General features: G+C 46.2%; 2 protein-coding genes across 5 annotated transcripts in view; both read left to right on the plus strand.

The window, feature by feature from the left end:
* Window positions 1-12,683, plus strand: part of opn4a (opsin 4a (melanopsin)) — a 53,006-nt gene extending 40,323 nt beyond the window's left edge. Inside the window, exons 6-11 of the mRNA XM_040139727.1 lie at window positions 216-392; window positions 1,391-1,498; window positions 4,168-4,363; window positions 4,479-4,643; window positions 5,541-5,600; window positions 7,107-12,683. Coding sequence (XP_039995661.1) covers window positions 216-392; window positions 1,391-1,498; window positions 4,168-4,363; window positions 4,479-4,643; window positions 5,541-5,600; window positions 7,107-7,271 — 871 coding nt within the window. The 3' untranslated portion in view covers window positions 7,272-12,683. The remainder of the gene's footprint in view (window positions 1-215; window positions 393-1,390; window positions 1,499-4,167; window positions 4,364-4,478; window positions 4,644-5,540; window positions 5,601-7,106) is intronic.
* Window positions 12,684-20,063: 7,380 nt separating this feature from the next.
* Window positions 20,064-27,283, plus strand: part of ldb3a (LIM domain binding 3a) — a 76,148-nt gene continuing 68,928 nt past the window's right edge. For 3 of the 4 annotated variants that reach the window (XM_040139723.1, XM_040139724.1, XM_040139725.1), the window contains exon 1: window positions 20,064-20,378. In XM_040139723.1, coding sequence (XP_039995657.1) covers window positions 20,283-20,378 — 96 coding nt within the window. In that variant the 5' untranslated portion in view covers window positions 20,064-20,282. The remainder of the gene's footprint in view (window positions 20,379-27,283) is intronic. The other variant, XM_040139726.1, reaches the window with a different exon arrangement.

Consider the following 27,283-nt stretch of genomic DNA (forward strand, 5'->3'; position numbering starts at 1 on the left):
GCAACCAACAGTTAATTTCATGACTGATAAAGTTTTCAAACTCAGTTGATTTCAGTTCAATTGTGGGTGAGAAGCAGTTTAAATTATTCTGTTCCTTTTGAAACGGAGCCGCAGGCAATAGTAAACCTCTAATAAATAAATAAATGCAAGTATACAAGACAATACATTGTCCTAGCAGGTAAAGTACAGGTGTGTGTGTGCGTGTGTACTTGCAGGGCTGTGGGGAAGATTAAAGGCAGCACTCACAGTCACAGCAGCAGCCGTGACTCGGTGAAGAGTTTCCATCGGCTGCAGAACGAGTGGAAGATGGCGAAGATCGCCCTGATCGTCATCCTGCTCTACGTCATCTCCTGGTCGCCGTACTCCACCGTTGCCCTCACCGCCTTCGCCGGGTAACGCACTGAAACAAACACAGGCCGCTCATTGTACATCACTGTTACGTCAACAAAATGGCCACAGCCACCAAATCCAAATGTTGAAATCTCCAGATGCAGTTCCTCTAATGTCCACTAGAGAAAACTCCAAACTTCTCTCTACAGATACAAAGTCCTCGTCCCCGTCCCCCCCTGAAACCAGATCTAGCTAAATGTGTGTCACGGCGCACCCAGCAGGAGCCCACCCCCTCTCTTTCTGTGGGCTCGCACACTTCGTGCCGTTGTGGAGCAACTCCGTGTAACACGGTCCAGAAGCAGTGAGCTCCGTGTGCTCGCGTGTGTCTGAGCCGCTCCTCCTTCCACTTTTCGTTTTTTATTTTGAACTCTTTATATTAGCTCAGTTTGAAATATTACAGGAAAAATGAAAACCATCAGGAGAACGAGACCCCGTAAAAACTCATCAAATGCGCTGTTGGGATGGCAGCTACAGGTAGGTACTGCTGTTCTCTTTTTTTGGGAGGATAATTATGTGACGTCCTCTGGAAGCGGACGTCACTCTGAATGACATCGACGTGCGTGTCATGTCTGTGAGTTCAGATCTGACTGAGGTATGACTCTGAGAAGGACGACGGTTTGTGATTCTAATTCACCTCACTCGGTATCTTTGCCTCCCCCTTCGGCTCCGCGGCGGCGGGAGGAATGTCCACGTCTGTTACAGACCAGATCCTCCAGATCCTGTCACTTCACCAGGGTTAAAATGTCGTCCTGAACCATGAGTCAAGTTACAGAGGAGCAGAGTGAAGATTTCCTCCCTCATTCATCCTGAATGAAAACCCTCTGAGGCTGAAATGACAGTTCTTCGACGATAAAAAGTGAACGTTCTGCGACCCCCCACATCTCAGCGACGCTTCATCCATCAGGAGTTTGGTTTGGTGTTTCGACCAACGACCGACCGTCTCAGAGCCCCGGAGTTTGTTCTGGCTCCTCACTGTGTTCCTTCTGTGTTCCTGCCGCAGGTATGCCGACATGTTGACCCCCTACATGAACTCTGTGCCCGCCGTCATCGCCAAGGCGTCAGCCATCCACAACCCCATCATCTACGCCATCACGCACCCCAAGTACAGGTAACACACCGCGTCCAATGCTTACAGCTCATTGTGTGGACAGCCAGGCTGTAATCGGTGGCTCCAATGGCAACACTGAACCTGTATTTTCCAGAAAAATTCCTGGAAACCTTCTTCACAATTTTCTAAAAAATTTAGCTGGTTTTTAGCTGTTAGTTACTGGGCTATTTCCAAGAAAGGCCTAGAGACTTTGACTGAGGACAGCAGGTGAGCTTAACATGTAAAATGGGAAACGTGGCCACAAAACAAACAAACAAACAAAGAATTCAGCATCAATGAAGAATAAAGTTTACAATAATAAATAAATGAGAAATAAACTCATTGGGGTTTAAATGGAGCAATTTCTTTACCGGAAATTCATCTGGACGTCAGTAATAAACTCGATTCAACTAACTGAAGAAAATAAAATCTCTTTTTCCTGTAAATTAGTAACAAACTAAATGGTTCTTTCCAGGAAACTTTCAAAAAATTATTATGAAATAGTGGACCTGTAAAATAAAGTCTTACAAAAAAAAAATAACTTTCTCCATTTCCCTTATAATTAGTACCATTGTGTCAGCCTTTCTTAGAAATATACTTTTAATTTACAGTTAAATACCAACTAATTAGCTGGAAAACACAGGACCAATAAAAAGGTTGCTGACACAGTTTTTCCCAAACTGAGGAACCACTGAGTATTTTCCCAGGTGCCTTAAATACGAGGTTCAGTTTCACACACAGTGAATTATTCTGATTTCGTTCTGCTAACCTGGCTGGAGCTCAGTGAGCCGTCACGCTGTTGGAGAATCGACCCAATCAGAGAAAGCTCCGCTGCCGTAAGCGCCGTAACGCCTCGGCTGAACGAACCGCTGCCGGGCTGGAGAGAATTAAACACACACACACGGGCGCGCACGCGATGGCTTATGGCAGGACTACTGACCTTTATTGTTAAGAGGTTTGAAAACTGCAGGATAACAGAAAACAGCTTATACAACTGTTTTATACAACAACATCATGATGAGGGTAAAGTTGGAAAAGTTGAAAATAAAGATAATAAAATGAACTGACTTTGATTTGATGCTAGAAGCTTTTAAAAGACATAACTTTAAATTCATTACCCTCTAGTAAACCAAAAAGCACTAAAAATAAAAGTTAAATAAGTTCAGGCTTGAGTCCTACTCAGATGTTTGGGGCCTTTAAGTCAACAGTCAAAGTTCATAACAATGACATGATTAGTTTCATGAGACGTGTAAAAGGAATAATTCAGCATTTTGGAAAACAGTCTTATTCTCTTTCTTTCTGACAGTGAGATGGATTTCAGTGTCTCAGGACATAGTTAGCCTAGATTGTTTATGTGGTTTGTCCATGAGAGGTCCTCGGTGGGCTGGACACCAAGGTACTTGAAGCTCCTCATCCTCTCCACTGGAGCCGTCATGATGGTGAGCTGGTTGTAGTCTCTGGTCTGCGTCCTGCCGAAGTCCAAAACAGGCTCCTTTGTCTTTTCAACATTCAGGGAGAGCTTGTTGGCCCGACACCATAAGGCCAGGTTCTCCACCTCACGCAGGTAGGGCCTCTCGTCGTTGCTGACCGGGCCCACCACCACCGCGCCGGCAGCGAACTTTACCAGCCTGTTGGAGCTGCTGGTGGCCACGCAGTCGCTGGTTTACAGGGAGGGAGGTTGGTGAAAACTGGAGCGAGCTGGTCGCTACGTGATCTTAGGACACGTCCGGGATGCCGTCTGGGCCTATCCTGGATTTACTCCTTTAAACGCCCTCCTCACTTATGCTGTTTGGGAGGCTGGTTGTGGTGGGATTCGCCTCAAAACAGGCATAAAGTGAATCTAGCTTACCCACCAGGGAGACGTCAGAGTGCGGTGGGGAGGGGTCTCCCTTTATAAGCTGTAACAGTCTGCACGCTCTGCCACAGATGTCTGGTGTCTGAAACTGGGCTTCCATCTTTGCTTTTGTACGTCCCGTTGGCTTCCTTCACTACCTGACGTAGGTTGTAGGAAGCCACCTCGTAATCCTCCGCGCCTCCCGTCGTCGGCCCCGTGGCTGTAGGAAGCGGCGCGCGCATCAGCAGCCTCGCGGACGGATTGATCCACCCACGGCTTCTGGTTAGGGAAACTTTTTAAATCGGTTTAATTATCTAATGCCGTGTCCATTAGCTAATCACCCTGAGGCTTGAATACCAGAGATTCAGCGACAGGTGTGTGCGTGTGCACAGTCATCTGTCTAATGATGGGGGGAGAGAGCACAGTGCAGGTGGTAAAAGAAGCACTTTGAGGGAATTACAATGGTAACGTTAATGCTACAGCATTTTCTGGGTATTACATCTCAACATAGTACATCGATAGCCATCAGGGGCCCTAGTAAGGTGGAATTATGCTTCTGTGAAGACGCACATAAATGACTCAACAACCCTTTGTATGGACCTGCACGTGCATCGAGCTGATTGGTTGATCCAACACCTGTGGGGAGGCGGGTTTCGCAACAAAAAGGAAAAAATTATAAACAAGTTGTGGAACAAGTGATAAGAAAGAGCCACTGACGCCTGGAGAAGCCTTCAGTTTAGAGGCACTTGACTTCCCTGCCCAATGGTAACGTCTGGACCTGAACCAGAGAAGTACCGATTCATTCCTTCAGTCCAGCCAGAGTCAAACTGTCGACCTCTCCTGTCTCCCTCTCCAGGATAGCGTTAGCTAAGTACATCCCATGTCTCGGCGTCCTGCTCTGCATCCGTCCTCGCGACCTCCGCTCGGCCAGCAGCAGCTTCATGTCGACGCGCCGCTCCACCGTGACCAGCCAGACCTCCGACATCAGCAGCCAGTTCAGACGGCAGAGCACCGGCAAGTCCCGTCTGTCCTCCGCCTCCGACAGTGAATCGGTACGCTCAGATCTGTTTGAGCTGCGGAAGCATAATCAGTGATGTACAAAAGAAAGAGACTCTCTCAGGGGAGATACTCAGGTGTGTGTGTGTGTGTGTGTGTTTTCCTGGGCAGGGTTTGACAGACACCGAGGCGGAGCTGTCCAGTATGGGCTCCAGACCAGCCAGCCGCCAGGTCTCCTGTGACATCAGCAGAGACACCACCGAACTCCCCGAATTCAAACCCTCGTCCAGCTTCAAGAGCCAGATCAAGAGCCGCGACTCGGGCATCTTCGAAAAGGTAAACGCCTCTCACCTGTCGATCAGATCCCTCGATTTGGTGGTTGACGATTTGCCGAGGGGCCTGGATTTTTCAATTGTTCAAAGATGGATGGAGAGCTATGAGGGGGGAGGAAGAGAAAGGAGCGTGTTCTAGCCACAACAGGGTTGGTCTCTGTGCTACAAAGGCTATTAATTAGAGTCACAGCCAGTCAAGAGGATTGACGGATGCTGGGGTCAGGAGCAGGACCACGAGGACAGACATAAAATTTTATAATGAAAATGAAAATCTTAAGTCTGATATTTTCCGCTGGGAGTTTGTCCTGGTCGACCTTCAGACAGCGTGAAAGCGGCAGAAGGATTAAACAGCAGATCACCCACGGACCGTTTCAGAAGGCGTTTTGCTCTTCGTGTAGATTAGTAGCGGTGCATTCGGCCGGGGATGAGGACACGAGGGGTCGCCCGAGGAGGAGGGAGAAGGACTCTGGGGCATTTCGTGGGTTAGTCGAGGCTGTTTGTGTCTGGTGAAACCAGATCTGTGCAGCTCTGAAAACAGAACAGCTTCTTTCTTTTTTTTCCTAACACCAGAGTTCGTGTTAATCTGCCGCTCTTTTTTTGTGCTTTTTAATCTGCTCAGTATGGGTTTTTTTTAGCTCTTACCAGATAATCCTCTTTTCCTTTTGATGTTAATCATTGACTGAATGCTGGCATTTATTTTTAAAGGCATATTAAAATTGATGGTAATTGATTAGTGATGACTTTGATGAAGGGCTCTGTGGTTTCTCGTCTGCATCGATGACGATGATGAATTTCATTAAAATCTAATATAGGAATACTCAACTACTGTTTGGTATTGAGTGTGACACATACTGACTTCCATCACTGTGGGCTTACATTCGTGTTGGTTTTTGTTTTCCAGACGTCCTATGACACTGATTTCTCCATGGCAGGAGTCGGTGAACGCAGCAGCATCCCAAGTGTGAGTACTGTCCATCGGTCTGATTTATTCAACACTACATCAAAAAATCAGAGCAAACACCCCGGTGCCGCCACCACTTTATCAAAGCAGTTTGTGATTTTACAGCGAAGAAGGAGGTTTTTCCCGCACTGTTGTGTCTGACTGAAGTTTATCGAAGGATAGTTCTGGTATGCTACGACCTGTCTGATCATCAGACGTCTTTCTGTGTTTCCAGATTTCAGATATGAACTTGATGAATATAACTTCATTGTCACCGATAGAAATTATTGACAAAACCATCATAAAAGGATCCAAATTTCAATAAACAGTGATTATCTTTCATTAAAGCCTCTTTTGGTTTCACTTGCGTTTTAAGCATTTGAACAACCAACCAACCAACCAGACTGAAATATTTTGACTTTTGGATGGACTGAAATTTGTTACGGACATTCATGGTCCCCAGAGGACGACTCCTACTGACTTTGGTGATCCTCTGAGTTTTCTTCTAGCGCCATCATCAGGTCAAAATTAGATTTTGTCCACTACTTTGGTTTTTTTTTACCAAATACCTGCAAAACCATCAGCTTCAGCTTTAGTTTGTGTTCACTTCTGAGTGGCAAATTTTAGCATGCTAACATGTTAACTAAAGATGGTAAACATGGTAAACATTATACTTGCCAAACATCAACATGTAAGCATGCTGATGTTATCATTTAGCTCAAGGGACCGCTCTGCTTGAGTACAGCTTCACAAAGCTGCTGGCAAGGCTGTAGATATTGTGTTTTTATGAAGTGATGGATTATTTAGGTGCAGAGTTGTTATCTGAGGATATCAGAGGTAAAGTCTGGTTGGTCATGAAACAGGAACCGTCAGACATTCAGACAGGTTGTAATAAAACCAGGCTTATCCTTTAAAACTTAAATCAGACACGACAGTGTGAGTAAAATCATCTTCACTGCTGTAAAATTACACACATGGGAAGTCAGAGGATCAGCAACGTTATTACAGCTCATCCTGACGGGAACAATCTCTGAGCCACATTTCATGACAATCCATCCAACAGCTGTCGAGACATAAAAGTCAAAAATGTCGAACCTGCTGGTTGAGGTAGAGGCGCAGTCATAGGATCACCAAAGTCAGTAGGGGTGATCCTCCAGGGACCATGAATGACAAGCCCTCCGATAGTTGTTGAGATATTTCAGTCTGACCTGAAGTGGTGGACCAACCGACCAACCAGCTATAGCCACATCGCTTGCATGGCTAAAAACAATTTTTCAGTTTTTCAAATCAAACGCTGCCACACCTTTTATTTTTATTTTTTTTTGTTGGTTAAGTATTCCAGTTCATTAATGATGGTGAACTGCCTTAATTTTGCTTTCTTTGCTTTATCTACACATTCCGATCCATTTTGTTGGTATAAAATCAAAAACACAACATGGATGTTCATAAAAATAGATACAATCTCCACATCTTAATAAGTTAGAGGCAAAATGATTATGAGAATAATTGTATTTCCCTGTCTGACAGAGTGGGGATTTCGCAGATGGACACGTGATGAGAGGCACGATTGGTCGAATCCCGAGCATCATCGTCACCTCTGAGTCAAGCCCCTTCCTTCCCATTGGACGAAATGGGTCACGCACTGCCCGCCCCAAAACAGTCAACAACAACACGGGGGCGGGGTTTGGGTAGACTGACTCCAGCAACCAATCACCTGCAGCCATCTGATCAGCTCACGTCCGGTCAGATGTTTAGAAATGTAGAGTTCAAACACACCTGAAGGGTTCACCTGAAACTCATACACATTTTTGCACCTCGTAGGACTAGAGAAGTTATCTCCAGCTTTCTTTGAACTCTTGATTTCAGCTTTTACTTGAACACAGAAATTAGACTGAGATTGAAAACTCCAAACTTCTTTTTTTTTTTTTTTTTTTTTACCAATGAAATAACAATTCATGCATTATCATTTAAAGAGCAACTTAACACCTTGTTTAAGCTTTAACAACCTTCCTTCCTTCCTGAGCGTCCCTTTCGACAGATCACTGCTCCAGAGTCCCTCTATCTTAGTATGTTAGTGGACGTTCCGGCTGAAAACAGCTTTGTGTTAAACCAAATGCTGAGGGGGGGCTACTGGTTGGGTCATTCACCTTTACTAGGGATGTCTCGATCAAGTTTTTTTTGGCCCCAATCCCGATCTGAGTCCTTTAATATCAAGTATCTGCAATACCGAGCCTGAACCGATACTCAGATTTACCTCAATGGCGATTAAGTGTGTATCCAGGACACTGAAACATCAGCCGTAGCTCATAAAGATGATACACCTTATTTTTCACAAACTACTTGATCCAAATATCAAAAGTCCTTATTCAAAATTATGAAGTTTACAAACGGAAATTATTGATATTGTATGACTGAAAGTTGAACTGGCAGACCACAACCCTTTGAATGTGCAGTGAAATGCTGCAGAGTAGAGCCCGGCTGCTTTAAAGGAGACGCTGCGACACCAGCAGGCTGAGGTGGACGAAGGTAAGAGAGTGAAGAAGGACTGGTTTTTGACCAGTTTTGTTTAAGTCAGTACAGGAGATTAAAATATGCCCAGATCTGGTACATCTATACCGTTTACTGGGATCTGACCTACCCAGTAAAGGCAGAATGCCAAAAAAGGCTGCGCAGGTGAGGGTTTGTCCTTTCAGTCACAGGTTGGGCATAGTGATACATGGGGAGGAAACAGGATCCAGGAAGTCCAGTGCGAGTTACAGATCCATGACTCTGAAGGTTCGTCAGGCACCAGAACACTGTGCAGCAGTTTTATTCTGTAATATTATGAGGAGCGAGTTTACAACTCTGGAAAAGTTATTACGGCAGCAGTCGTTCTATCTTCTGTCATGATCACAATGTAAAGAGCAGAAACTGCGTTAATGTGATAAAGAACATTCTACCCAGAACGTGCACTTGCACGAGTTTGACCGGCCGACGCGCTGCCTTGACAGATGATGACGTATTGCGCTGCGGCAAAAGTTCAGCCACTTTCAACCTTTTTGCCCGATCACCCTGGGCTTTTTTCGGCAGAGCCCTCTGCCCTATGTGTTTTTTTTCTCCACAGGGTTGAAGTTTCAGCCATGTTTTTTTTTTTTTGGTCGTCCATCTTGGTTTTACCAAGTTCAGCTGTCTATCCCCTTAGTGTAAGGGTCAGTTTACACTCAATCAGAGGCAGTTTGGCCGACGTGTTTGTCTGACCTCATCAGCAATCAGAAGTGTTTTTGTTATTCTGAACATCCACACTGGAAGGCGGGGTGAAAAGCCAGCTGACATAGAGAGGGGGGAGACGTCATAGTGTTAAAAGGAGGGGAGAACATCTCTCCTTTCAGTCGGTGTCTCCTGAAGGACATTCATAGTGTGGCACTCGGTTGCTCACATTGAAGAGTGACAGAAATAGTTGTGTAATGAACGTAAAAAGAGCTGAGAGAGATGCTCCACCAGCAGCTTCGTCTGTCACCTCCACACACCCGACCAATCACGGCGAGTAGTGGGTGTGGAAGTTAAAGAAATGGTTGGACGCAGACTCTCCACGCTGCTGACAGTTGATTTGATTTCTGTTTTTATGTGTCTCGGTTCTTATTAAGGAGGGTAAGATGTCTGAAGGTTGAAGTAGGGAAGGTCTGGCCCCACTGTAAACTGTATTGTGGGTCTGACATAGACACAAATTCAGGGTTATTTCTAAAATCCAATGAAACAAAAGATCCCGATACATTTTTCTCCATGTTGAAGCAAGTAGCAGTTGCATGTAATTGTCTGGAGACTGAGCACAGTCTGATGCTTTAATGAAAGTGAAGGCTGCTGTGTTAAGGGCCTGAGAGCCGGTCCCTGATCCACATACAGACAGAATGACCACATCTGTGGCTGTAGACTGAGACCACAATCGACTCATAGACAGCTGTACAGTCATATGTTAAAATAACTCCAAAAACTCAAAAAAGTGTATTTAGTGTTACCTTGCTCTTTAAACATGCTGTGAATTAATGGTTAGGGAAAAAAAACACCCACTCTAAAATACTTTAATTGGTCATTTAATCTCTTAACTTTTAAAACAATACTACTTTTTTAACATACTTAAATATAGGCTGAATACTTACAGGTGTGTATATTTTATATGTATGTATGTGTGTGTGTATATGTGTGTGTGTGTGTGTGTGTGTATATATACACACACACACACACACACACACGCACACAACTTACACAATCAGGCACCTGAAGTGAAAACACCTGTGTGCCCGTACAGTCCCTGTGGAGGAGCTTTAACATTGACTCTCCTTATTGTACTGAAGCCAAACAAGTGTCTGTGGGTGTTTTTTTTTCTTTCATTTTATTTTGAGATGAACCCAAAGAAAATCATTTTCCTGCCCCTGATTTCTTGTCCCTGATTCAAATAGATGTAAACACACATAAGGTTGAAAACACGACTCTCAGTGATTCATGTATTTTTCTCTTCATGAGTTCCTCTGAGGCAGGTGAAGGTCCTTGAGCCCTTTAGCAGACTTGTTCTTGTGTTTCAGGAAAAAACCAAGCATTAATATGAAATGACTGTGTTGAGATTTTCTGTGGCACATTTGCCAATTTTTCTACAAACCCTGTGATTTCCTGTTTGTGTTCTTGTTGTTCGTTGCTCTTGATTTATTTATCTTCTGTGTTTTTCCGTCTCAGTTCTCTGCAGAGTGATGTGACAGGCTGAGTTTCTTTTGGTTCACTGTGAGTAAATTTAAAACCCAAAGTCAGGACCTAACTTTAAATTTGAAAACCAAAAGCCCTCCAACTGACCGTTCACTGAGTCTCTCCCCACAAAGTAAGAGCGACACTACACTGCTTATAAAGAGCTTGGACGGTGGTTTCTTTTTTTTGACCCCATCTAAGATTAAAAATACAAGAAGAGCAAGAGTGTGAGGAACGGCTCGAACGGTGTGTTTATCTTCTGTGACGTAAGCTGCAGACGTTAGCCGTCCGGCCAACTAGCTCACTGCCTAACCCACCGTTCCCTCCAAGGCCAGGGGTAGTTTACACTAGCAGTACGTTATTTTGTGGGATTACAGTTTACGTTATGTTGACTGTGCAACATTTTCCCACTGCGTTGATGCTGCTCCTGGAGTGTGGGCTAACGGTAGCGGCCCGGTCCTGCTCTATTAAAACTTGTTACCTGGAACAGCGTTAGCATCAGTTAGTGCTCATCCTAAAAGCCCTTTTCTCTTGTAACATTTATACTGTTGGAGAATATGAACAATGAAGCATAAATCTAACCTGTTTTTTGTTAAAGTTCAAGTGTGTTAGCTAACGACCAAACGGTTACGATACAATGGAATAACAGTCTTATCTCACATTTTTTCCTCATAAACCTATAATGCTAGGAACAACTAGCGCTGCAGTGCAATATAAGAACATTGCCGTGTCTTTATTTCCAAGTCCTCTACATGGATCATCAGCTGGTGAGGATGCTGACTTTTCACGTGGCAGGTATTAGCTTTAGCATCAGTTTTTAAGCATGATATCACATAGGCCTATGTGGCCGACAAGTGTAGATTTAAGATGCTTTTACAAAAGTTCTTATTTTAAGCTTGAAACTAAAACGCTCGCCCGAGACTGCGTTTTCAAGCAATTCGTGGAGCTAACATAAACCTAATTAGCTCGCTTGCTATAGCTGACAAAAGTCCGCCTGCGACAGCTCACCAAAATCATTTCAGTACAATCCACAGTCTCCTAATAGAAATGCGGAGCTGCTTCTGCCTAGTCTTGTCAGAAATGAGGCACCAATTGTTTGGATGAATCCTACGAACTTCGATGGTAAATCTGCCACGGTTATCGCCGGAAAAGACTGATGAGTGTAGCAACAGTAAGGCGGGTGGGGTTTAGCGAACGGTTCTGGTGTAAGAATGTTAATCTGCAATGTGCAGTTAGGTGGACAGCGCAGGACAGCGTTTTACAGAAAGTTAAATAATCAACATTGTTGCAGACATTTACTCTGAATGGACATGGAGGTCTCTTCCAAAAAATCATCAAAGCAAACCTACCTAGAAATAAACTCGACTATACCCCAATATTCCCAAACCACAGCTCTGCCAGGCAGTGATGTTGCAGCTCGCTGTAGTTTTTCCTCCTGGCTTATGGCCCGTTCCCTCGTCAGTGAGAGCAACAACAACCAGGTCAAAACCGGAAACAACCAAAACGGAAAACTCGGCTTCCCAACATTAAGGAACCAGGGGTTATCAAATGACGACGCCTCTTTATTGTTCTTTATGGCCCATTCTGCCTGTAACTCCTCGTTTCAGATAGAAGGATCCTGGAAAAACCAGATCCTGGTAACTGCCAGATTGGAGTACTGAGATACGGTTTATAAAGGAACCACATGATATCCTGGGAAATCCTATTTTTTCCACTTTTGACGGAGCTAGGCGAACAGCTTCCCTTTGCCTCCAGTCTTTGTGCCAAGCTAGGCTAAACACATCACGGACCTATCTCTGATAGGTCTGGTATCCATCTGATATCAGATTTGGATAACATCTGGGTACAATGACAATCAATAGGATCTTCTAAAATGTCAGGCTGTTCCTTTGACTCAATTCAAATGTTTCTCCTCATCTCAGTGAATCCTGGAAGCCCTGAGGCCTGCAAACGCACTTTTGTTAAGAAACAAGCTATTTTTAATGTTTTGTTTAGTTTTCTTAAAGTTTCCCTGCGTTCTGGTGCTGTTCAGTTTGTGGGTTTCTTTTCTGTTTGTGTCTCTTTCTTTCCTTTTCATGACTGCATATTTAAAGTGTATATTTTGTTGAAGGGCAGTGTAGTGGAATGTGATTGTGATGTTGTTGGTGTTTGTGGGGTGGGGTGGGGGGTGAAAAGGGAAATATCGTTGTTGATTGTAATGCCGCTCTTGCAAAGGCAACCAGACCTGTTGGTCTGCGTGAAGTTAAATGTACATTCCCCAAGGGTCTAAAGAACGTTTTCAGGAAAAAAAGAAAATCACGGAGATATCAACTCATGACGAGTTTTCTCCAGTTCGACCGAGTCAACAAGCCTCGACTTAACTTGAACGAAGTCAGATTATCAGGCTAAACGGATTCAGGTTTAGCTGCTCGCTAACCTGAACCAAGCTGCTCCAGCTAGTGGCTAAACTGAGTTGAAAGCCGACGTTACTCTGTTAATATGTTGTGGGCGCTACCTGGGCGCTAGCTGGGCCGTTGGTGGCTAGTGACAGCTGAGTCCAAATTAAAGCATGACCAAACCAGCCGTGTAGGTAAAGGCTAAACTGGCTACGGTGGAACTACGCTGAACCTGTGAGGGAAAATGTTTTCGGGGGTTAAACTGATCTGTTAAAAAACAAACAAACCAAACAATTTTATGGGTTTGCTTTAGTTAAACTAAAAAAAAAATCTGAGTAAACCACTAACTCACCTAAATCCAAAGGTTTCAGCGGTTAAAGCGTAAGATTACCCCTCCCCAACGCACCCTTCCAGCTGCGTCCATGGCTTTGGTACTTTGAATTAGTCGTTCTGTTCACTCCCAGGTCTCCACACTGTTGAGCCTCTGTTTCGGGGACCTGTGCTAACACAAACCTCTACTGTATGTGCGCCCAACTAGTCTCCTAATCGTTCCTCCCGGAGTCCGATGGCAGAAAGTACAGTGTAACACTGCACAACAGTGTTGAATATGTAGTGATGATGCAGAATATAAATGCAGGTGTTTGATATAGTGGTTCTTGTGTATTAACGTTTCCGACGTGTGAAAAAAGGAAGATGATTTATTGTACATTTGTAACTCCTGTTGACTTCAGCGCTGCTCTTATTTATTTTTCTAAATAAATATCTATTACTCAGCGTGGAACGCCGTCATTTGTGCCTTTATTCCTGCAAGACACAGAAATCACTCTTAAAATGACACACAGCTACGTCTATACATATAGATATAGGTATAGATGATATAATACACACACTGTTGAGCTGCAGTGCTGCCTGTAAATTGTGTCTCTACTCCACATTTTGGCATTTACAGAAGTTTTCTTTCTTCTGTCGTGTTGACCTTGGCCACTTTGTTTTGAAAGTTTTAAATGAATTAACAAGAGGATTCACTTTTTTTTTTTTTAATGAATAAGTCACTCAACATCTGACCTCTGCTGTTAAACCGACTGACTGGTCCTGATGTAACAGAACACACCGAGATGAAATGTGAGTAAAACATGGTCTTTCCAACTTTTAGTTATGATTCATTAGTGAACAAACTCGTGGTTGCCAGTCCCAGGTCTGAGGACCCGTGTCCTCCACCTGCCGGACCCCGTGGTCTCTCGGGCTGCTGCTCACTGACTCCTGCCTCTTTAAATAAAAACCCTGCTAATGAAAATCCCCCGTCAACACCCCCTCCTCCCCTCACCCCCCTCACCCTCGGCCTCCCTCCTGTTCTCTGGCCGGGCCGGGGACCGGAGCAGGATCCCCGGATCACGGACCGCAGGAAGTCCCGGTCGGCCTGTGACGGTTTCACGGAGCTGCAGGGCGAGAAACGGCGGCAGGTATTTACCTTTGTACCTGTCTCCAAGCTGTTCCTGTCCGGCTTCCTCCGCTCTCTCCTGTTTAATCTCTTCATCTTCATCCTCCCCACCGCCGCCGGCCGGCAACAGGTTGCACCGCCCGCCCGGCTCCCGGCGCCGGCGGCCGGGTCACACCGGCAGCTCCCGCCCGCCGGAGCCGGTGCTGGAGCCGCCGCCGCCGCCGCCGCTGCCGGTCACTCTCCGGGCCTGAAACGAGCTCCTCGGATCGAAACTCTCACACAGTCGCTTCATTTTACTTTCAGGGTGTTCGCTGAGTTCCGCGCACGGAGCGGCCCTGCGGGGCGGAGCGGGAGCGGGTGGGCGGTGTCTGCAGATCACCTGAGATCCGAGGTGAAGCGTTAGAGGCGAAACCCGAAGGAGAAGAAAGATGTGACGGTGGTTGATGTGAAGTCTGGGCCTTTATTCGTTAGGTTCGCCTCGATGACTCGTTCTGTTCTTTTGTCGCGTTTCCTCACCGAGCACCGCGGCGTTTCCGGGCTCGTCTCAACACGTGGTAGTTAACCGCGTGTTTGCCCGGTGGGATTTAGCGGTCAGCGGCCCTCGGGCCTCCGTCCCAGCGTGTCGGCCCATTCCTTTGCCTTCTGTCTATTCCTCTGGAGATGCAGGGAACTGTCCTGCTCGGGGCTTGAGGTTTTACATACATTGTGCATTTACTTGACTATTTCCATTTTATGCTACTTCGTACTTCTGCTCCCACTACATTTACCTGACAGCTGCCGTTGGTGGTTTTACGTGTTCCAGGTTAAGATTTCTCGTCGGGGGACAGGATAAGCTTTTGAAACAAAACGCGCCGTTCGTGATGAAACCAGTTTTGTTTTCTCGGGGCCTTTATTTGAGGCCCCCTGTTCACATGTCAGATCTTTATGAGTTGTTAGCAGGTCCAACTGGGACTGATTTCCCCTCTAAACTTCTCACGGTTTCATTTAAATATTCTCTTAAGGCCCGAACATTTCTCAAAAAAAAAACCCCAAAAAGATTAGAGAAAAGTCAGAAAAAAGAAGTTCTTCTTCTTCGTCTTTCCCATGAATCCTGTGACGACCCCCCAGGTTCACCTGGTGACCATCTGGAGGGGCCCGACCCCCAGGTTGGGACCCAGTGGACTGAACTCTCTGAACATCGGCGGGGCGGGGCCGCGTCCACGTCAGTATTATTTACTGAGCTGACCTTTAACTTAACAAGGCAGCTCAATTAAGAAACCGTTTGAAATGACAAACTATTCACAACTGCTCTGAGGTCAGTAGTGTGTCGCTAATGCTGAGAGAGAGATCCACTATCACACCACCCTCCCCTTTCATCAAATGCTCACACACACACACACACACACACACACACACACACACACACACACAGACTAACACCCTACTCGTGTGACCGTGAATGGTTTCGCCTCGACTCACTGCTCTCTATCGGGCGCAGCGAGCGGTGACTCACATCGCGGCGTCCGCTTGACTCAGTTCGCTTCCTGAACTTGAATCGCCCAAAAACGCGGCGATCTGACAGCAGTGCTCGCAGCCCGCATCCCCACTAGCGTCCCCTAGAGGCGGCGGCGTTCATTACAGCCGCAATGTCAAAGTGTTGAACTGAAAGAAAAGGGTTGTCCACATGGTGGCGCTATAGGAAAGGTCACAGAGTCATTGAATAAATCTAAAGGGCTCGTCCTCTGACGAGCAGGAATCAGATCTGGGAATTGAAATCTGAGCAGCAGTTGTTGAAGATGTCTCCTGGCCCTGAACCAAAGTGTTGGACCGACTGTCTGTCCTCGGGTTGGGCCTTTGTTTTTTTGTTTATTTGACAGTGGGACAGTGTTTAACTGAACGATGAACTAACGTTCATCAACTGAAGCTTAACCGAGGCTGAACCACAGCAGTGTCGTCAGGTCAGAAGACAACTGTACGTGTCAACGTGTTGTGGCGTTTAATGCTGAGCACCTGCTGCGCGGTATTCAGCTACGATCCGTATTAAGTAACGTTCCTCCTTCTGGGGGCTTCTGGTCTTGTTTAAGGTGTGATGTGCACGTGATGTTGTCCAGTGGGATTCTGAAGCGTTTCACAAACCCCGCGGACGCAGAACTGTCCCTGGTTTTATGCTGGAAGGCAGCGTTCCTCTCTGAAAACTGAGTCCTCCCGCCCAGGTGGATTAACATCCACCACTGGTAAATCATCAGGAGAACCTGCTGCTTACACCTGGAGGAGAGTTTTTTTGTTTTCGGAAATCAGACTATAGGCTATAAAATATGTTTTGCTACCTGAATACTATTCTATCCGGATCAGCACACCCATCGATCCCCTGCAGCTGCGATTTGGTCCTGCTGGAGGAACCCTGTAGTGCCGCGGAGCGCGTTTTTGCAAGTGGATTATTACGCTGACGACGGCAAAGTCCACCGAGAAACTGAGCGATGCACCTACGAAGGCAAGGAAGGAACAGGCTGCTAGACTGAACCTAAAAGTTAACAATGCAAAAACTAATATATTCCAAAAATTGGCTTGTTAAGCCTAAATAATGAGTAACACTGCATGTAAACATAAGTTTAAGCATTTTGAAGTAGCGAAATCCCCACTTATTTACCCGGAAAAACATTTCTGTAAAGCGTATTTGCCACGTTCACGCTGGGAGCGATGATCTCTGTGGTGTCTCCATCAGATTCCTCCCTGTGACAAAGGCGTCTAAACTTAGCTGGTGACATAACAGGCTGAGCAGATCAGGCTGCTCTGGGATCAGCCTGTCAGTCTCTGCGCCGGAGACGAGTGCCCCCCCCCGCCCGCCCCACTGCTGCTCAGCGTAGACATGTCACATGCAGACACAGTTTACAGACTCGGATAAACACGGATGTATTCAAATACTCTGAAATGTCAGTACCATCAATCTGTTTTCCACCCAGTTGGAGCGTCTGACCTGCGTTCAGCCCAGGTCAGGAGGAGGGTCACGAAGGTGGGTCCACTGATGGATTCTGATCCCCGACGTGGACTTGACCTTGTCACGGCGTTGGTCTTTATGTCCCTGGTTTCTGAACACTGAGTCAGAGTGAGAGCTCTGGGTTTCCTCCGTCTGTCTGTCGGAGGCTGAGCAGCTGCCACTCAGCTGGACTTTCTGATCAGGCAGGTCATTGGACACCTGTTGGACCCACAACAGGGATCTGACTGTGATTCATCCAGAAGGGTTTCTGTTGCTGTTGGTCTTGACTCAGATTTGCCCACATCCAAAACTTTAGATTTTTCATCTTTTTTAAAGCAGCTATAGTCAATATTTTTATAAGACCAATGTATGAAATGACAGAGAATACAGAGAATTATCAGCTGAACCTGAATCAGCTCCCCGGCTTCACGGAGCTTTACAGCGAATTCAATCTCATTGTTAATCTGTTTACTGCTCCGGTTCACTCTCACAGCGACGTTTTCAGCAGCAGCAGCCAGATGTTTTCAGAAGAACAGCTGTAAAAAGCCTCTGTCCACTACCTGCTCAGCAGCAAACAGCAGACAGACCCAGTCAGAGACCGGCTGGTGAACATAGTGGAGAATTTAGAAGCTAAAGAGCCAGATGTTTCCCTCAGGAGCCGGTGGAGACCAAAACCAGAGCTAAAAGAGAGGGAGCACTGGACCTTAGATTCATCAGCTGGACTCAGACACCAGATCCAGATGAAGGGTCATGTTGCTCTGTAGCTGCTGGATGTGGACATAAGCAACTCTTCAATCACAAGTTCAACACATCAGCTTCCAAGCTGATGAAATGTCAGTGACGTGTTCATTAATTGTTTCTGCTGGAAACAAGTGGACAAAAACGTCTGCTAGTGCAGGTTAAACCAGATGTTTTAAAGGGACAATCTACTGAAACGTTTACCATTATGTTATTGATTCATTTACTATATTATATTATTTTTTCCCCCGGGACTGATATGTCCTGGGGGCCCTTGCAGACTTGAGTGTTGCTCCCCAGACTCGTTACCAGTCTGCCGTATCCGCCCCGTGGCAGGTTGAGTAAGCAGCTCTGTTAAAGTACTTCAGTAAGTTTGTTTCTGTTGGTAAAGAAATATTTTTCTGATTTTAAAAATGGCTTCGGGTAACTCCCGCCAATGCTTCTGTGGCGACGTTGGTCATGTGCAATTTTGTTGTCGAGGAACTTTCCCTGTATTCAGGAGCGTTGTTTCAAACCTCCAACCCGGAGGAAAAACAGGGAGAGAAAATCTGAGCTGAGAAGTATTTCACCAAGCAGCGAGCCGATAAATGAACTTAGTGCGAGACGAAAGACAGAACATTAAAGTGCAGAACCAGCTGAGATGTGTCAGAATCTTCAGAGTTTCAGACCAGTCATAGAAGACAGAACAGTTCTGAAGGTTAAATCTGATCCCAGCATCTAGAAGCGATGTGGGCTCTGTGGTTCTATGTATTATATAACACAGGAATGTTTCTGCAGCCACTGCGTGAACCTCACACATGCTGACAGCTCAGCTGTGTGTGTGTGTGTGTGTGTGTGTGTGTGTGTGTGTGTGTGTGTGTGTGTGTGTGTGTGTGTGTGTGTGTGTGTGTGTGTGTGTGTGTGTGTGTGTGTGTGTCAGGGAATTCTCACCTGTTTTTAACACCTGCCAAAATAAAAGAGCATTAACCTGACATGCATCTGTCACTGTACAGACAGATCCGGCTGTCAACACCTATCACCCATTATAAAACTTTATTTATCCTCTAAATGTTTTCATACGGATCCATGATACTTTGAAGGATCCGTCTGGTGATGTTCTACACACTCTACCCACCCACTGTGGTTTATTTAGGCTCAGTCCCACACACACACCGTCCTGCTGCCCCAGATACTCACTACAGCACCAAATGTGGATTAATCCACCGCTGAAAATAGTCCCCAGCAAATGCACCGTCTCCTGCTGTTTGTTTGATAAACACATAGAATAACAGTGGACTGATCCTTTAAAGCCTGCAGGGCCGTGTGTGTTCGTTTACTCGTGATTGGTCGGAGGAGCTTTACATCAGCCAACCTGAGCAGGACAAGAAGGCCGTTCGGCGGCTGACGGGGTAAAATAATAAAAGCTCGGCGCTGAAATGATCAGCCGATGAACGGATCACATGATTGACAGAAAATAATCAATAAGTCATTTCGGTCACGTTCTCTGCTTCCAGCTTCTCTAACCCGAGGATTTGCTGATTTTCTCAGACATACATGATGTAAAACTAAACACCAGGACCAACCTTGGGACTGTTGGATGGAAAGAAAACCGGCTGTTTGAATACGTCATCTTGGCCATTTTTCACAATTTGCTGAAGTTATGTAGAAAAAACGATTTATCGATCACTTGAGAAAATAAAGAATCTGCAGATTAGTTGGTAATGAAAAGAACTGAAAAGTTAATAAAATGAAAAAGATGAAGTTCTACCAGGCAGATGCACCTTGTTGTAGGGAATGTCCCTAGTGATATGTGGGGGGGGATTTGAACCTGCAACCTCGCTGTAATAACCCATCCGCTGCTGACCTTTCAGTTATCGGAGCCACTTAACTCGTGCCCTTTCTGTTTCGGCGTTATCGCCACAAAGATAATGAGATGTTTCCTGGCGTCGCCCCTGATTGGGTCCGAGGGAGACCCTGGGCGTAAGGGGCAGAGGGAGGGGGTCGGGGCGGGGGGGGTCTAGAAGAATCTGCTGGGTCTATATTAGCTCCGGTGAATCACGGCGAGCCTGACATACCGGGTGTCCCCTTTCACACCATATAAGTCCACCCCCCCTCCTTTCGCTTCAACCCCCCTGCCCTGCCTCACCCTGCCTCACCCCTCTATCCCCCCACAATGCCACAGTGCTATCTCTGGCTATTCTTAGGCTGTCACTTCAGCTCGTCTGAGCAGGCGAGTCCATTTTCTGTCTTCTCTCTCAGCTCCTTCTTTTCTCCGACTCTTTGCCGTCTTTCTCTCTGGGTTCTGGTTTGCGCATTTGACGCAGTTTTCAGTTTCGTGTCGGTTGTGTTTCTCCGTCTTTCACCTGTTTGACGTCCGTTTCTCTGTCTCCTTTCAGAGGCTACTCGGCGCCGGGCCCTCCCTCCCATCCCTCCAGCTGCCGTGGGGTTTTTAAAACGTTTGGGTCAATCGCCGTCGTCCGTTTCGGAGGATCTTTTAGTTGACTGGAAGAATGAGCACCTACACTGTGTCGCTGCCCGGCCCCGGCCCCTGGGGCTTCAGGCTGCAGGGGGGGAAGGACTTCAACATGCCACTGACCATCTCCAGGGTAAGAAAGTGCTAAACGAAGATGATTAAAAATAGAGACACCTACTGTAGTTTGGAATTTTCTGTGTTTGGCCCCAGTTTGGTGGAGTCCTACACCTGGTGTTGCAGAGGATCCTGATGGTATTTTCGGCTCTTTAACCTATAAACTATCCATTCAGTTCATGTTAGTGTTTTTGGTGGTGATTTTTCAATGTACACCGTTACGTTTTAGACTTCCTAAAGTCTTTATGATGTCTTCACCAGTGCAAAGAAAATCGGTCTAAATCGAAACAGAGGCAAGAGCCTCGTTTGCTTAAGAACAAGTGACAGAAATCTGCTGGTGCAGTGAGAGTTTTCTGTAAATGATCGACTGTATCTTGAACATGAAAGAACAAGGCGAGGCGTCCTGGTGGCCGGAGGGTGTGTTGACCGTGTCTGGTTGGAGTTTTTCTTTTTTTTTCTTGTCCTTCCTTTCTTCGCCTGATTTCCTGTCATTTCTCTTCTATCCGCTATCAAAATAAAGGCAAAAGTGATCCCAAAAATACCTGCGAGGCGGCTTTATTTTTCTCGCCTTTCAAACACAGGCAATTTAAAGTGCTTTACGTAACACTAAGAAAGTGCTGTAGAACAACATTAAAAAAATAGAACAAAAAGGAAAATGAAATCAGTTGAAATGAGACTAAGGCTGGCTGCTGTACGACAGCTGAGAAAACTGTCACTCAGGTTTAGACATTTCTGTCCACACCTGCAGATTTGTTCACTTGTTTTAGGAAAATCAGGTTTCACGAACTCAATTGAGACATAAATGATTTGATAAGAAGGAGCCTTTTGCAGCTGAAGGCAGCTGTTGCTTTTCATTCATTCTGATCTGTCTGAAAATCCAACTCAGCTTGAAAAATGCTTCAATAAATCTCCGTTTTCCACAGCGTCAACCCGAAGACGATAGAATCGGTTCACTGTGATGGATTAGTTAGTTTACTCTACTGGTTTACTGAAATGAATGGAAACCAGTGGCTGCCCAGAAAGAACCCAGAAAAGTTTGGAAAACAGCGGCATGGTCCTTTACAGCGGGTCCCGGGGACCTGAAACTGCTGTTGCTCTGCTTTGTTTTCTGCCATTTGCTTCTGGTTTCATGTTTTGATCGTTCATTTACCGGCTCCTTCGTGTGACGTGAGGACGGTTTTTTAATAATAAACTGTGATTTGTGGCTGATTCTGAAACTGATTCCGAGGTCTGCGGCCCCCGGCGGGCCCCGGTGGCCCCCGGTGGCCCCGCAGGGCGTGACGGCTGCCAGGATTAGTCAGGGAGGCCTAAAACCGGAGCTGGTTTTGGTTTCACAGCTTGGTCTCTCTGAATAGACAGAGCAGGAATGAACAGACCAGAGACGGAGAGAGAAACCGCTCCTCTGCCTGGTCGCTCTGCGTCTCTTTAGTCCCGCTGGGCTCACAGGAGAGTTTGTCGCGTCTGTTGTCAGGAGGCCTTTGACCTTCTCTCTGCTGGCTGCTTGTCGCTGGTTAAGGCTCCTAGGCTCATTCTGCGAGCTGTCTTGGCTCTTTTATTGTCCGTTCGCTTTTCCGTAACCGGAGCTTTGTTCTTCTTCCCGCCGACTGTGTCCTGCAGGCCCGCGACCGGCTGCCGTCTGCGGACTTGTCCATTTCAAACACCCAGACGTTCTTGATATGCTGACGTGGCAATAGGTGACGTGCAGGTGGAAACGTGACGTTGTTTGGGAAGGAGGTCTGCCGATCCTCAAGGCCGTTGATGGCTGGAGGTTTTTCTACGAGAAGGATAAAAGAGCTTCTGTAGAGCAACAGGTTTTTTGAGAAGCCTGATGTGATGTGATGCAGACGTTTTGCTTTTGAGATTTTTCCAGGACGCGCTGGAAAGTTGGAAAGTTGTCGGCTGAAGATGTGACACCGCGTTAATTATTGCTACACTCCGTGTGTGTTTTCTCATCCATGCTCTCCCCTTTCCTTCTTTAGCTTCTCACATCAAACCACGTGACCTTTGTTTTTACTCCCCAGTTCAATTGTAATTGGACAATTTGAAACTAATAACCACATCCCAAATGCAGCTTTGTGTGACTAAGGGAGAGAAACAGTGTGAAACTGTACATTTATATGTGTATGTTATAAAGAGAAGCCTGTACTTCCACTGATGTGCCTCTTAGAATCTCTGGCTCTGAATTATTGGCTTCGAATATGGATGTTATGACACATTTTCCTTTTCAGGATAAACAGGGTTGTGTCAAAAACCAAGAAACGTTCGATGTGAGTTGGGCCAAGTCAAGATTTATGGTATGTAATCGGTGAGATCTGCGAGGGCTTTGGCGGAGCTGGAAATAAACATGAGCTTACAACGGCATCAGAGCCAATAAATGGTGGGAAAAGCTGCTTCGACGGCGACGGCGAAGTTTCACTCCAGTCGAAGCAGCTCTGTCCGTTTTGACTTTTGAGTGTCATCTGCTGGTGTCTGCAACAATAATTGTGTTCATACTTGCGCGAGTCTCACATTTGGGAGTTGACAAATTAACGGCGAGCACACAGGACGACGTCTTTAGACGAGGACAGCAGGAACAGACGCGGGTGATGTCTCTCTGGCTGCGTGTCGCCGCTGAGCAGCACAGCTCGTTCCTCACGTCTTCGCAGATACGTTGGTTTTCTGTTAGCCGTTGGGTGTTTGGAAGAGGCCGGGACTGGGTTGGGCGTACCGCCGACCAACAGGCTGGTTATTTACACTTTCCTTCATTAATTTGACACTTTAATTCGACGTCATTATTAAAATGACGTTCAGTTGAGATGAGACGTGCAGGTTCGACCGACTGTGATATTTACTTTGCCGTGGCTCCTCAGGTGCGGTGGTGTAAAGAAGGACTTTTATTTTGAAGGCCAAATGTAAGCTTCAAATGACAGCAGTTTGTTCGTTTCGTGATGCAGACGAGGGACAGAAGCTGAACAGATACAGGAAAAGTAGGGAAACAATTACTTGGGTAAGATGTTAAGCATTTTAATTCATGCTGGTTATGCTGTGATGAGTTTTACCAGAATTCATTTTCCAGTTTGAAGCATCTGAGTTGACGTCAGACAGGTGTTGGATATTTGTCACGTTTGGACGTGAGTCCCCGGAGAACGGCTGACTCACAGGTTCAGTCCTCCACCTACGATCCCGTTGACCTCTGGAGTGTCTCTGAGCTGTGGTGACCTCTGACCCCCTGGTGCCGCACGCAGGCCTCAGCGAAGGAGCAGCAGAAGTGTCTGAATCCTCATCCGCCTGACAGAAGATTCAGTTTCGTCTGAATCCCTGATCTGCTTTGGCTGACGGCCGCGCTTCAGTCAGGGAGGCGGCAGAGATCGACCTGGGTGGACGGAAATATGTTTCAAGGTTTGAGGAGCAGGGAGCCTAAAAGCATCGATGTTTATTCCCGGAAAGGCTTTGATTGGGAGAAAATCCTCTGAGAGATGTCTGACTGTTAGCTGCTGCAGAGGACATGTTGTTCTTTGCTGGTCCGCTGAATACACACTGAACCTGCAGACGACACACAATTTTGTGGTCTACTTCACGTGCCGGCAAATATTTACTCCCGAACTCCAGATTCACGCTGATTCTAAGCAGGACTGAGACATGTTCACACTGGAGAAGTGACAGAACTGATAAAAACTGTCATCGTTCATTAAAAATCACTCGATGGCTGCTGATGGACATTATTGTCCCCCACTTTCCAAATAAACGTCTGTAAATCTGCTTTGAAATCACAGAACAAAGACGCTTCTCATTGCTGCAGAACTTCATTCGGAATCTTCCTGTTTTTAGGTTTCCTTCAGTGTCACAGTGATCCAGCGCTAGTGGTCCGAACCTCCTTGGGTTCACAGCAAACAGGACAACGTTATTCTTTCTGTTTCCGTCCCTCAGAGCATTGTGGGAACTGTAGCTCCAAAAACTTAGAGCATAATTATCCACCAATTAAAAATGATACAAAATGCAATAACAGGAGTAACAAAATCCGTTAATGTTAACTGTTTCATGTGGTGCCATCGGAATTTTTCGGCTCCTACGATTGGCCCTTGTCGAACGCGTCATTTACATACTGCTGGCGACAGGTCTCTGCCTGTGGACGTTAACTTCAGGCTTCTGTCGCCGTTCACGGTGACGCTACAGAAAAAGGTTTGGGAACCGCTGCTCTGTAGATCTAAGATCTTTTCAGAAATAAGGCTGATTTCCCTTTTAACAGCCACATTTTAAAGCACGTGTCGGTCTCTTGCTGAATTAAATGTCTGAATTTCCCAGTGAAGCACCTGTAACTAAATGCAGGAGTACAAAGTGCAACGCTGCCCTGCGAACTGTCGTAGAGACCAATGAGAGGATCTCACAAAGATCAGCGCATCGCTCTGGCTGCACTTAAATTGCTTTTTAGTTGGGGTTAAACAACCACTACGGTATTGATCAGTGCTTTGATCAAGTTATAATCAGTCCAACGGAATCAGATCAGAGCAGAGCTGAACATTAAAACCTCAGAATGAGCTCAGCGGAACGATCATCCGTCTGTCTTCAGCTGATTTCTGGCTCGCGTCACGCTGAAGCGACCCAGTGACGTCCAGCAGCTGTTCACACACACACACACACGCAGTGACAGCAGGCTCGGTCATTAAGGAACAGCTGACGAGGAGCTTCCCTCTGCTCTCTCTGTCCTTTTCCGTCCATGATGGCATCACTCAGCCATGTTGGACGACAAACCACAGCTGGTAACGAGGAAGTAGATTTTACCGGTCGTCGGTCGTCAGTCGTCACATGTCGACAGAAAGAGTTGAAGGAGAACATCTGCGCCGGGAGCCGAATGTAAAAGCGTGAAAGATCATGATGATGGAGACCTGAAGTTTCTGTGGGTTCCATGTGTTGACGTGAGGAAGGTTCCAGCCTCCTCACGGCTCCTCACCGACCTGATGGTTCCCTCTCTTCACGTATGTCAGCGTTTATCCACTGCGTCTGTTTCACTTTGGCTTTTTATTCACTATTCACTTTCGGCGTCTACACTCAGGTTGTTTCTATGCACAAATTGAATATTTGCATAAGAACCGGTGAACTGAAAGGCACCTCTTGTCGTCCTCTGGTCAGAAAAATCTTTTTTAAATTTAGAGAAGCCAAAAGCACCATGAAGAAAGCACATTTACAACAGGACACTGGGCTCCGTTTCAGGGCAACGCTACGACCAGCGCAAGCAAAGCCCCAACAGTTCGGTTGACATTTTGCCAGTCTGAGGTTTTCTGGTTCTGGTTCTGGTTCTGGTTCTGGTTCTGATTCAGACGGGTTTAAGTGAAGCAGCGCAAAGCGAGGTGATGTTTTGCTTAGAAATTGTGTCTTAGAAGTTGCAGAGAGAACAGACGTCTGTTTCTGCAGCCGTCACTTCACGGCTCCGTGAACAGTTTCTCCTCCGGTTCTTTAAATCCCCGCAGCATCTGAAGGCAGCGCGACACCTATTTTGACAAATCCGCAGCCTCTGATTGGAGAAGTGCCGTGTCAGAGCGTGGAGCCATTACACGCGGCCGCGCACCGTGTTCGTAAATGACACCAGGCTGGATCAGGATCACCACACACACCTCTGCGCGCATCAGACCGGTCCGTTTCTCAGCATCCACGAAATTCATCACGCACACAAACACCGGTGGGTCCCAGCAGCTCCAACATTAACAATTATCATCCATTGTCATTCTACTAATTAACTGTTAAAACACCTGCACCTTATAAGACGGTAAAACACTGGACTCGTTATCTGTCAGGTGTCCATCAAGGAAATTAAACATGATATAATAGCTTTGGTGCAGTGAAAATACAGAGGCTGACACAGCGTTTCCATTTTTTAAAATCTATTCAGTTATACCGCCATTGTGTCATTTGTCGATTTAACTCGTTCGAAAATACTCCATCTGCACTGTAAATCTGTGTGTGAGAGAGAGGCAGAAAAGCCTGTTAGACACACATTCACACGCATCAATCTGCAGCCTTTCACTGCAAATACGCTAATACCCACCGACAGAAATAAACACAAGCCCACACACAGAAAAACACAGGACCCCTGAGCTTTGTTTGACAGAAATCTCCATCTCCGCGTCCGGTGCCGTGTGGCGATAATCTGCCGTCATTATGACAGCAGCCACGCTCGCTCAATGGATTTACGCTTCGTTTCCTGGCACTGGCGGCTCTCTGAACGTGCCAGAGAGTTTCCGGATGGGCGAGGGCCGGCGGCCGCTTTTCCCGTCATCCCCCCGGGCTCCGCGGATCGTTGTTTCCTCAGGTTCAGAGCTTCAGAGCAGCAGGTTCAGGGAGCAGGAACGAATGAAGCGGGATCAACAGGCGGATCAGGACGAATCGGGCCCGATCTGCTGCTCTTTGCTCGGCGGGTTGGAGGAAAACCAGCGTTAGATTTACAGAACATGTGAATGCTGTCCCACATTTCAGAGTCAGGTTTATTCATGGGCACTGACAGATGCAGAGGAATGCCGAACAATATTTAGGCAGCCGGATGTGTTGTTTTATATCAGATGATAAGTGGATTTTCTCTGGTAATATTCTGTGTTTTGATTCTTGTCATCAAATCTCAGGCTCGCTAGTAGTAGTTTATTTAGACTCAGTCCCACACACACACACCTTCCCGCTGCCACAAATACTCACTACAGCACCAAATGTAGATTAATCTGCCCCTGAAAATAGTCCCCAGCAAATACACTGTTTCCTCCTGTTTGTTTGATTAAAAAACAACAGTGAGCAGCTGTTTTAGGAAATTAATGAGTTTTTAAAAGTGAAACTGTGTTTGTGAGGTGTTTTTCAAAGATTTAAGTCTCCAGTAGGAGCCAATGGGCTCGGAGCTGAGAGCCACAGACGGAGGAGGGAGGTCAGGAAGTGTTGAGAGACGGACTGACACGCTGTTGGTTTGAG

Source organism: Xiphias gladius, chromosome 11, assembly GCF_016859285.1.
Source record: "Xiphias gladius isolate SHS-SW01 ecotype Sanya breed wild chromosome 11, ASM1685928v1, whole genome shotgun sequence".
Classification (NCBI taxonomy): Eukaryota; Metazoa; Chordata; class Actinopteri; order Istiophoriformes; family Xiphiidae; genus Xiphias; species Xiphias gladius.